General features: G+C 41.7%; 1 protein-coding gene across 1 annotated transcript in view; it reads right to left on the reverse strand.

Annotated features, from left to right (window-relative positions):
* The window catches only part of FAM120A (family with sequence similarity 120 member A), a 65,966-nt gene that overhangs the window by 17,075 nt on the left and 36,572 nt on the right, over positions 1 to 12,319 (reverse strand). Inside the window, exons 4-9 of the mRNA XM_077278030.1 lie at positions 10,475 to 10,603; positions 10,102 to 10,195; positions 9,143 to 9,174; positions 6,848 to 7,131; positions 5,946 to 6,030; positions 4,899 to 5,120 (exon numbers count right to left, since the gene is read on the reverse strand). Of these exons, the coding sequence (XP_077134145.1) occupies positions 4,899 to 5,120; positions 5,946 to 6,030; positions 6,848 to 7,131; positions 9,143 to 9,174; positions 10,102 to 10,195; positions 10,475 to 10,603 (846 nt within the window). The remainder of the gene's footprint in view (positions 1 to 4,898; positions 5,121 to 5,945; positions 6,031 to 6,847; positions 7,132 to 9,142; positions 9,175 to 10,101; positions 10,196 to 10,474; positions 10,604 to 12,319) is intronic.

Genomic DNA, 12,319 nt, shown 5'->3' on the forward strand with positions numbered 1-12,319 from the left:
TATTAACAAACCTTATAGTGAGGCTTATATCAGATCATTGCCCATAATTTTCTTTCTGACTGTTTCCCCAAAAGCAACAAATTTGTTTATGGAAAGGGTAAAGGACTTTGCTGGTTTTGAAAAAAAAAAAAAAAAAAAAACCTGTTCCCCGGCTGCTGTTTCTTTACAAAAAAGTGCATTACTCCGCCTCCTATGGATGGAGGATGTAGACATATGGGTGGGGGCAGGATGGAAGAATATATGGGAGCAGGATGGAAGAACAAATGGGGGACGTTACTACAGGAAGGTGCAAGGATGTAGGACATTATTACTGCGCTCATGCATTTTATTTTTGAGGACACCTTTTTCAATGGGGGAGAGGTCCTGTTACTGTGCAGGACAACACTCACTTTTCTCCTTCATCTGGCGTAGTGTAGAAGTTGAGGAAAAATTGGGGAATGTGCTCTAGATAACTTATTTTCTACAGAGACAAATCCTGGCTGGAAGAAGTGATGGTGGTCTGTGCTGGATGCAGATGAAGGACTTCAACTAGAGACATCACCGGTGAGTCAGTGTGTTACCTGTACACTGACACTATATACTGTGTACAGAGTTCCTGTGTATAATGTCACCGGTAATCCCTGTATTCACATTGACACAATATACAGAGCTCCTGGGTATAATGTCACAGGTGATCCCCATATTACCTGTCCACTATATACAGAGCTCCTGTGTATAATGTCACAGGTGATCCCCATATTACCTGTCCACTATATACAGAGCTCGTGTATAATGTTACTGGTGATCCTTGTATTACCTGAACACTGACACAATATACAGAGCTCCTGTGTATAATGTCACAGGTGATCCCCATATTACCTGTCCACAATATACAGAGCTCCTGTATATAATGTCACTGTGATCACTTTATTACCTGTACACTGACACTATATACAGAGCTCCTGTGTATAATGTCACGGTTGATCACTGTATTACCTGTACACTATACACAATGTACAGAGCTCCAGTGTATAATGTCATCGTGATTACTGTATTACCTGCATAATGACAGTATATACAGAGCTCATGTGTGTAATGTCACCGGTGATCACTGTATTACCTGTACACTGACACTATATACAGAGCTCCTTTGTATAATGTCACCGATGATCACTGTATTACCTGTACACTATATACAGAGTTCCTGTGTATAATGTCACTGGCGATGCCTGTATTACCTGTACACTATACACTATATAGTATATTCAGAGCTGTGTATAATGTCACTGCGATCCCTGTATTACCTGTACACTATATACAGAGCTCCTGTGTATAATGTCACTGGTGAGTCACTATTACGTGTACACTGACACTATACACTGTATACTATGTACAGCACTCCTGTGTATTATTGCACTAAGGCTATGTTCACACGTTGTTTTTTTCAGCTTTTTTTATGCAAACTTTCACCTGCATTTTACAGTACCTGCAAAGTTTAGGAGATATCAGAAATCTCATGCACACAGCTTTTTTTGTCCTCAGTATTTTGTGCAAAACCTTGGGTTTTGCAGAATGGAGCAAGCCACCTTCAGCATTTTTCAGCCTTTTTTCACCCATTGAAAGCAAATGGGTAGTGAAAAAAAACACAGGTATCAGTTTTTGCTGTGGTTTTACTGACAAAACCTAATGAAGTAGAATAAGATTTTTTTTTTTGCACTAAACTATCAGCATGGACAAAAGATAATTGTAGCATGACAAAAACGCAGAAAAAAAACAAAGCAAAACCTGCTTTTTTTTGCAGTAAGTTTCTTACTGCCAAGAGAGCAGGTTTTGCCTATGGGAAAAAAACACAAAAAACGCAACGTGTGAACATAGCCTTATGTCAATATTAGTATTGTGGGTTTTTTAAATTAATGATCAGTATTGTAGTAGTCAGTCACTATGTGGTGGTAAAATGTGATCTGATCATGGTGTTATGGATTTGTCCCTTATATGTGGTAGTATACATTTCTTAAAATAACCCAGGTGACACATTCCCTTAAGGAAAAATATATACCCAAAAAGAGTATTGAAATGTTTAATAGGTTAGAGTAGAGTAGGGCCTGGCCAAAAGAGTCCACCTTGTTGTAGTAGTGACTTAAAAAAAATATATATATCTTTTGGCCAAAACAAAAGCTGAAGGCTATGTACTGGTGCTTCTCACAAAATTAGACGATCATCAAAAAGTTAATTTATTTCAATTCTTCAATACAAAAAGTGAAACTCATATTATATAGAGTCATTATAAACAGAGTGATCTATTTCAAGTGTTTATTTCTGTAAATGTTGACGATTATGGCTTACAGCAAATGAAAACCCAAAGTCATTATCCCAGTAAATTAGAATACTTTATAACACCAGCTTAAAATCCGAAATGTTGGCCTACTGAAATGTATGTTCAGTAAATGCACCAATACTTGGTCGGGGCTCCTTTTGCATCAATTACTGCATCAATGCAGCGTGGCATGGAGGCGATCAGCCTGCGGCACTGCTGAGGTGTTATGGAAGCCCAGGTTGCTTTGATAGCAGCCTTCAGCTCGTCTGCATTGTTGGGTCTGGTGTCTCATCTTCCTCCAATACCCCATAGATTCTCTATGGGGGTAAGGTCAGGCGAGTTTGCTGCCAATGAAGCACAGTGATACTGTTGTTTGTACACCAGGTATTGGTACTTTTGGCCGTGTAGACAGGTGCCAAGTCCTGCTGGAGAATGACATTTCCATCTCCAAAAAGCTTGTCGGCAGAGGGAAGCATGAAGTGCTCTAAAATCTCCTGGTAGCTGTCTGCGCTGACTTTGGTCTTGATAAAACACAGTAGACCTACACCAGCAGATGACATGGCTCCCCAAACCATCACTGATTGTGGAAACTTCACTCTAGACCTCCAGCAGCTTGGATTGTGTCCTCTCCACTCTTATTCCAGACTCTGGGACCTTGATTTCCAAATTAAATGCAAAATTTACTTTCATCTGAAAACAACACCTTGGACCACTGAGCAACAATCCAGTTATTTTCCTCCTTGGCCCAGGTAAGACGCTTCTGGCGTTGTCTATTGGTCATGAGTGGCTGACACAAGGAATGTGACACTTGTAGCCCATGTCTTGGATATGTCTATGTGTGGTGGCTCTTGAAGCAATGACTCCAGCAGCAGTCCACTCCTTGTGAATCTCCACAAATTCTTGAATGGCCTTTTCTTAATCCTTTCAAGGCTGCGGTTATCCCGGTTGCTTGTGCACCTTTTTCTACCACACTTTTTCCTTCCCCTCAACTTTCCATTAATATGCTTGGATACAGCACTCTGTGAACAGCCGGCTTCTTTAGCAATGACCTTTTGTGACTTCCCCTCCTTGTGGAGTGTGTCAGTGACGCCTTCTGGACATTTGTCAAGTCAGCAGTCTTCCCCATGATTGTGGAGCTACTGAAAAAGACTTAGGCTGCTTTCACACATCCGTTTTTTTGTTTCAGACACAATCCGGCAGCTTTACAAAAAAAACGGATCCGGTTTGAATTTTGAAAAACTGATGCACCGGATCCGTTTTTTAGCTGGATCCGGCGCATCCGGTTTTCTTTACTGCGCATGTATTTTAGACACGTTGTTCACGTTGATACCGGGACGAGAGAGAGAGAGCGAGAGAGAGCGAGAGAGCGCGAGAGAGAGCGCGAGAGAGCGCGAGAGAGCGCGAGAGAGAGCGCGAGAGAGAGCGTGAGAGAGCGCGAGAGAGCGCGAGAGAGCGTGAGAGAGCGTGAGAGAGAGCGTGAGAGAGAGCGTGAGAGAGCGCGTGAGAGAGCGAGAGAGCGAGAGGCCAGCATGCATAACAAAGCTTCTGGGCATGCTCAGTGTACAAAAAACGGATTCGGCAGCCGGAACCGTTCGTTCACACATCCGTTTCATGCGTTTATTGCCGCAAACGTCCTTTCAGGCTTTTTCGCCGGACAGAAAAAATGTTGCAGTAGACGTTTTTTGTGTCTGGCAAAAAAGCCTGAAGGGACGGATCCGGCACAAAAACGGATGAAACGCATGTCCTTCAGGCACAATCCGGCGCCAATACAACTCTATGGGGAAAAAACGGATCCGGCGTAAAAAAAAAAAAAACGGATCCGTTTTTTTCTAAAACTGCAGGATTGTGCCTGAAACGAAAAAACGGATGCGTGAAAGCAGCCTAAGGGACCTTTATAAACACTTAGGAGCCTTTGCAGGTGTTTTTTTAATTATTCTAACTTACTGAGATAATGACTTTTGTGTTTTCATTGGCTGTAAGCCATAATCATCAACATTAACAGAAAAACAGGTGAAATAGATCACTCTGTGCGTAATGACTCTATAGAATATGAGTTTCACTTTTTGTATTGAAGAACTGAAATAAAGTAACTTTTTGATGATATTCTAATTTTGTAAGAAGCACCTGTATGTGATCTGGTGTTATATGGGAACTGTTAATGTGTGATTGATGAGGACGTGGTGCAGAAGTGGCGTTTTTTTCACAAGAGTGGGCGGTGGGACAGTGGAAGGTTCGCGGGGTGGAGGCGGAGCTCAGATGGAGCCTGGGCAGAGTCTCAAAGGAGTCCAAAAACGTTGACAATATGGGGCCCTGAAATTCTCGGTGGCAGTCCTGAGTCGGAGGCCTACAAATCTCCTCTAACCTCCCAGCATTCAAGGCTCCTCATTTGAATGGTCGGTCTAGCGTGTCATGTGTCACACTGCGATGATGACGCCAATCCGGCTAATCAACAGAAGAGATGGGAATGCCGGGAGAGAAGGAGATTCGCAGGGCTCTCGTTGACCCGGCTGATGGACCGCAGTCCTGCAAATCGATTCTCCCATAATTGTAGATACCTTATTACCAGCACCAAATTCTTGAGGCATGCAGTGAAGCCATTGCGTACCTTTGTCAGGATGTGAAAGATGTAGGGGTACATTAACCCTTTCTTGTGACGATGTTCCGCTACTCTCAATACTTCAGGTGCCACCAGAGGCAGCGGAGGAGTTGTGATGTCCATGTGGTTCCTGGTGGGCATGGAAAGGAGACAAGGTATCTGTAGAGACCCTTGGTTGCCTTTCTTGTCTGTAGCCTTGGATCCGGATTGGGCAGGAGAGGGATTTTCAGTCTGGGTAAATAACAAGAAACGTAGAAGAGTACTCGCCCGGCTCAACCTTTACTGAGGTTCGGCACAGTAGGTGTAACTGCTGTAATAAATCAGTACACCCCTATATCCAGACCAGATATTCATATATTGTGGTCTGGCAGAAGACCATGCCTAAAAGACCACCTTCAATGCAATATAGTTAGTCTCAAGGAGGTTTAATTGAATTATTTGATTTTATAGCATAGTGTTTAGCATTATAACATATATAATGAAAGCTACAGATCTAGCAAAGGTTACCTTGACTCCTAGCACAGCATTTGGACACCGAAGCACAAAAAAAAGGGTAATTTGACATAGATCAATGGTTCGTCTAATGGTAAATGGTTTTCCGCTTTCAGAAAACGGTTCCTCAGGATCAGTTTAAAAAATAAAAATGTTTTAATCACCCTCCCCAGGTCCAGCACTGAATCTCCACCACTGCTCCTGGTTTTGAATATTATGTTGACAGCGCTGCGGCCAATAACTAAACTTACTGACCGGCTGCAGTTCTCTCGATGTGACCTCAACACTGTAAACAATAACAGACGCTGGTAGCAGCGGCGGAGTTTCAGCCCTGGACCCGGGGACGGTGAGTAAAGCTCAGTTCATTTTCGTGTAACACATTGAATCATGATAACCTTTGCTACATCGGGATAAAAAAAAAAAAAACTAACTAAAAAGCCGCGTTCTTCTGTACACATCTATGCTATTTAATATGAACCAGTTCCAGTAGAATTGGCCGAGAATTATAAAGCTTTTTGATATCTCGGCCATATAACGTGGGCCTGGGACTATGGTAAAACGTACCTTGGCTTGGTCTGTGGCATGCTTCTTTGTTTTGCCCAGTGACTTGCCCTTTTTATCCCAGTCACATTTGGTCCCGCTGATGTGGCTAAAAAACAAAAATGGGGAAATAAAAAAATATAATAAAAAAAATGCATTGATGAAATTCTTTATTTCATCTATTTACCAATATGTACGCCAAATTGCTTCACCCAATTAATAAACAAAACCAAACTGAATATGGCTTAAAATTAAAAAAAATTACCGTAAATAAAAAAAAAATCTATGGGGAATAATTCTATTTTTTAAAAAGGTCTGCTGAAAAATAAGATCCGGAATCTCATTGGTTTGCCTTCGCTCTGACTTTACAAATTGCTCATTTCCTCGCCCCATACCATACTTTGCTTATACTGCTGCAGAGCGAACTGGTGGATAAGTATCTCTCTTAAAGGGGTTGTCATGACTTTAAAAAATAAAAACATGCTTTCTCCAGAAATGGCGCCACACCTGTCCACAGGTTGGATCTGGTATTGCAGAAAAAAATAAATAAAATAAGAAAATATATATAAAATAAAAAAAAATAAAAAAAAGACAAAACTAAAGAGCATGGACTTCTGTTAACACACACAAAAAAAAACAATCATTTAATCACCTGCTGGTCCTGCCTGTGCAGCCAATCACTGGCCTCGGCGGTCATGTGCAAGAGTCGCCATGGAGGTCAGTGATTGGCTGCAGTAGTCACGTGAACGATAGATGCGGCATCTACCTGGAGGGCTTGCGGGGACCACCAGAGCAATGGCGCAGCGGGTGATTGATTATTTTACTATGCTCGTGTGATATTAAAGCATTAATTTTTGCTATAATCCAATAGAAACTGTCAAGAGGTAAATGGTGGCGAGCTGGGCAGTATCGGTGAAGACACTCACTTGGTGGCTCCTCCGTTGCCATCGTCGTTGTCGGATGAGGATGAAGCAGATGATGGTGGGAAGTAGGCAGAGTCCACGTGGTTCGGGCTCCCGCTCTGGGCCGGGTTGATGGGAGATGACCGCTCATACAGGGGGGTATGTTTGCCTTCATGGGGAATGTTACTGTAATTGTTCTGCTCACATACGCTTTTGTTTGTTGGACTGATGGCGGCAGTAGATTCGGAGAGGTTGTACAGATATGGACCTTTATGGGGAGTTCCACAAGGGATGGACATGTGTGGTGCCTGAAAACATGGCAAAAGGTACATATATGGGAAAAGAGCAATAGAAAAATACTCCAATGATGCATCTCTGCAGGCAGATGATGGCTGTGTGATTCAGCCATCATCTGCCCGTTAACAGCAAGGCTCCACCTGCGGCTGCTAACCTGTGAGATGCTGCTGTCAGTCTGTGATAGCGGCCTTTACAGAGTTCGACCTTGGGGGTGTTAGGCTCTAATCACCCATCAGCTTCCCCACAACACGATGGCGGGGAACCAATGAATTGCTATGACTGGCAGGGTCTGCTGAAAACCCCCAGTACTCCCATGAAAGCCAGCCTGTGGCAGGTGTTCATAAAAGACTATGATTTTGCAGTATTGAGGGGTATAGTTTCAGACAAACACAGGTTCAGGTTCCTAAAGGGGACTACAAAGTACATTAAAAAGTTTAAAGAAAAAAAAAAGTTTTTAAAAATATGTTAAAAAAAAAAAAAAAAAATTTGAATCCCCCCTCCTTTTCCCCTTACTAAAAATAAAAGAAAAAAAAATACAAGTCCGTAAATGTCCACTGCATCAAGATATAAAATTATTACGATCAGTAAACATAATTGGGAAAAAAAAAAAAAGCCAGAATTGTAGTTATTCACACACAGCAACACTGCAAAAAAGATGCAATAAGAGGCGATAAAAATATCTTATCTACCCAAATATGGTATCAATGAAAGCATTGTCTCAGGGTGCAATAAATAAGCTCTCTCACAGTTGCAATGGTCGAAAACTGAAAATGTTACAGATCTCAATAAAAAAAGCGACATAAGCAAAACCATTTTTTTTTTAAATTAATTTCAGATTTTTATTACCACGTAATAAAAAAAAAAAAAATCTGCATATTTGGTATTGTCGCAATTTCACCGCACTTGGAATTTATTTTCTCGTTTTCATGTACATCACATGATAAAATAAATGGTGTCATTCAAATATACAACTCACCCTGCAAAAAAAAAAAAAAAAAAAGCCCTCACACGACTGTTCGTATAAAAAAAAAAAAATGAATAAAAGGTAATGGTTCTTGGAAGTGCAAAAACATTAAAAAAGAAAAATCGCCTATTTGGGCAGGGGATAAGGGGATGTATGAAAATCGACATATCACCTGCCCTGACATGCATGATAACTATTGGAACCTTACAAATCATAATAAGGGGGGCCTCTAAAGTCCCCTGTGTGAACGGGGCTATAGTGAGCATGTGCAACCACTGCCCCTTTCACACATGCTCACTGCTGCTCCACTCAATGGCTGTCCCCTACATTCTGTGGGTCCCCATTCAGCGATCGCACACTTATCCTGTGGATAGGTGGTATATGTTTCCTATAGAACAACCACTTTAATCCACAATTTCACTGCATGGCCTATAAGTCTTCTTACACTGGCATGCCGCTATCCACAAGGAGAGACGTTACTCCTTGAACCACAGTCAGAAGCCACTAATACAGCCAATTCAGATCTCACGCTTTGCACTGAGGAAGGGTAACACCCTAAAACATGTGTCTGCAAATGGAGATTTTGCCTTGGCTTTTATCCTGTCATGTGACGAGGCACATTGCAGGATCAATATTGACTTTTAGGATTGCTACTTCCAACAGATGGCACTAGAGTGCATATTTAATTTCCCACAGCAGAGCACTGCACGGCCTATAAGTCTCCTTACACTGCCAGGTCACTCTCCACAAGGAGAAATGTTATCCCTTAGACTCTAGGTGTAATCAGGAAATACTGGTGATTATGGTGCATTTGACCAAGTGTACACAAGTAAGACTGAACTAAGACTTCTGGGTATAAAATGCAATGCCTTGACCAACCGTGGGGCCTCCTGATGCCTACAAGGCTATTCGTTCCTGGTATCTAAATACAGACTCTGAAACCTGAATTAAACCATAAATACATGTATAAATAATGATTTTTTTTTTTAAACCCTAACCAGAACTAAAAATGACCACGTGTTCTCGGGACAGATTTACATTTCATCGTACAGACATACCTGCATCATACCGGGACCTCTATTCGGTCTGCCTGTAAAGAGAAAAAACACCCCATTAGTAACCCGTAAGGTAGCGACTATTCAGATATATACTACTACAGCTGAGATTTCACTTTTTTAATGTCTACAATAACGTTGCCACATTCATTATTATTTGCTGGTCTAAATCGATTTGCAGGACCAGGTCCAGGGGACGCGTCCATAATCTGTGACTGGACAAGTCCAGAGAGAACTGTCTCTTACCTGAGGATCATCCTTGGCTCTTCTTTTGATTAGCCAGCCTCGTGTGACGTCATCGTTAACGCATGTGTGACATCACGCCAGGCCGGCTAATCAAAAGAAAAGCCGTTGAGGACGGGAGGCAAGAGGAGCTTCTCAGCCAGACTACTGACATGACCAATGGACCAGGACTTGCAAATTGATTGTCCCATCTTTAATCAGAGAATAATTATTTTAATTGGCAATTGAGGAGCACAGATACATGAAGGTCACTATTACTACACTTGTCCAATAAAATTGTCTGACAAGCAAAAGATCCAGGTGGACCGGATTACTCCATAAGAGGATGTCTCGGAAGGATAACCGCTGACCCAATGTCTTAGCGGGGCATAAGTATGCCATAGGGGAGGTCACTCGCTTGGGATTAGCCTCCACTGGTCAGCTTAAAAAGACATAGCAAATAGCGGCTCCCAAGTTGGAGTACATCTTTCTTTTGCATGTCATTAACTTCTAAAAGACAGGAAAAAGTTATTACTATAACCCGAGTGGTGACCCTACAGTAGACCTGGGACCACATCTGGTCCTCTAGCTGTTCCTGTCCGTCCTGCGGACCAAGATAGGCATAGGGCTGAAAACAGTGTCCCATGGGCCACACCATGAGTCTGTCCCACCCCTGCCCTACAGGATTTATGGCCGTGAGGACCTAGCTACAAAGCAGGAAAGCATTTTCTCAGACTGACCAAGGTAAGGAGCTGGGTACGGCAGGGGCTTGTTGGTGGCTCTGTAATATGCGACTGCTCTCTTGAAACGGGAAACTTTGTCATCTGTTCTTGACTGAAAAACAGAATTAACCATTAATATCTGAGATAAAGTCACCAAACATCTGAACATACGCCAACATAAGTCCACTGCCAACCATTACACCCCACTGCCATGTCCTGGCGCCAAGCAGAGAGACCTCATTAACGCAAGAACGGATACAAATTCACCATTCTTCATTGATAGACTTAGGGTGAAAGAACACAGAGCGGAACGCCACGTCAGTCACATCTGTAATCTGCGGCAAAGATTGGCCCGAGTTTTACAATGGCCGTCTGAACCCAATATGTTCACCTGTGAATGCTGGAAAACATCAGAGGAGATCGAGTCCAAATCATTTGTATCCTTAATATTACGGACATAGTCGGCAACCGCTTTGATAACGACATCACATGGGGGTAACACCAGCTGGTGGGCACGGACCTAAACGTGGAAAATCACATTTAGAATGAGGTTTGTACATCAGAATATTAATACAGTCTCTCACCGACATGGAATTTTGGAACTCATTGATGGGACATTTTCAGATTTTGTTCTATGACTTTACAGAGATTATGGAATAGAATTAGCACTATATATGTATTAAAACGAAAAGAATAAGCCAAAGGGTACAAGAAGTGATGCTGGTAAACTCTTCTGTACACCTCGGTAATCCACAAGCACCACAAAACGGCCTTTACCCACCAACCCCTCCCCCAGTTTTCGAGCTGCATTTCCACAAAGATGTCCTGAAGAAGAGCAGCCATTACTGTTTATTGACCCATGGCCTTTTGTATTCCAAGTCAATTGCATCCGGTACATGATGTTTGCGCCTGGAAACAAGTATTGCATCTGTCACCATCATTTAGGACAGAATGACAATTGCAGAAACAAAAAAAAAAAAAAAAACGATCTGCCCAGGCCATGGATGTATGCGTGCCGTCAGGAGAACAACCTCAATGGAGGCTACAGGAAACCTTCAACAAGATGTTCTGCCGGCAGGTGAGCGGTTTCACTGCAGACTGTCCAAGCGGCTTAATTCTCAGATGGTCCATTGTTAATGAGATCCGAGGACAGCAATAAATTGTGATAATGATGAAGAATCAACGGCGGATACGTGGTGAATTATAATGTTTTCCATTCTAAAAGGATTGATCAGGTTTATTATTTTACTATTGGGTAGTAGAGCGCAGAAGAGCACACTATTGTGCCAATAAGGGGCAAAAAAAACCCTGAAAACGGGACGTCATATGGCTCCAAAATGTGGGTTTTTTTTAATTTAATTTTATGATGTAGGCCATCTCTGTGAACACAGATATATAGTGCAGGTTGCTCAGTGTTTTAATGCGGATGTGTGCTCTGAAGTAGATCATGGACGATTGGGAGGATTTATGCATAAAAGGAAAAAAAATTAACGTTTTTTTTTTTTAATTTTGCTGGATCCGATTTTCATCTATCCCTGGTCCATGTGTCAGCTTTTACCCTCAGTATGGCATCCGCATGCAAAACAAATACATTTCTAAGCTTCCACTTATTAGGGTATATTCATAAGTCCAGTTCTACCCACGCCCACCTTCCAAAAAAAAAACAAAAAAAACACGCAGCAGATTACGGTCCCAGCAAAGTGTATTAGATTTCTGAAATTCTACACACTTGTTCCTTATTTTTTTTCAAATCTGCAGCATGTCAAAATTTTTTTTTTTTTTTCCAGCATTTTTCACCTATTCTGGTGAATGGGGAAAACCGCATGAAAAAAAAAAAAACAAACGGCAAAACATGAATTTTTTTTTATGCAGTAGGATGCTGAAAAACACTGATGACAAGGCTGGCTTCATCCATGTGTTATATATTTTGTTTTTTTACTCGAGTGGGCATTTTTCATCCACAAATTAAACTAAATTTTTTTTTTTTTATTTATTTATTTATTTTTTTAAAAAGACAAGTTTTGGGTTGTTTTTTTTTGTAACTAGTTACAAAAACGGACATGTGAATTATAAAACTTGAAGGACGCACATACACCAATCGGCCATAACAGAAAAGATATTTTTTGGAGAGTTTCTGCTCAAAAAAAATTCCCCAAAAGACAGTGTGCACACAACCTTAGGCTAGCTTCACACTAGCGTTCGGCAGAGCTGCGGATGGCAGCCTTCTTCCTCCGTT

Source organism: Ranitomeya variabilis, chromosome 8, assembly GCF_051348905.1.
Source record: "Ranitomeya variabilis isolate aRanVar5 chromosome 8, aRanVar5.hap1, whole genome shotgun sequence".
NCBI lineage: Eukaryota > Metazoa > Chordata > Amphibia > Anura > Dendrobatidae > Ranitomeya > Ranitomeya variabilis.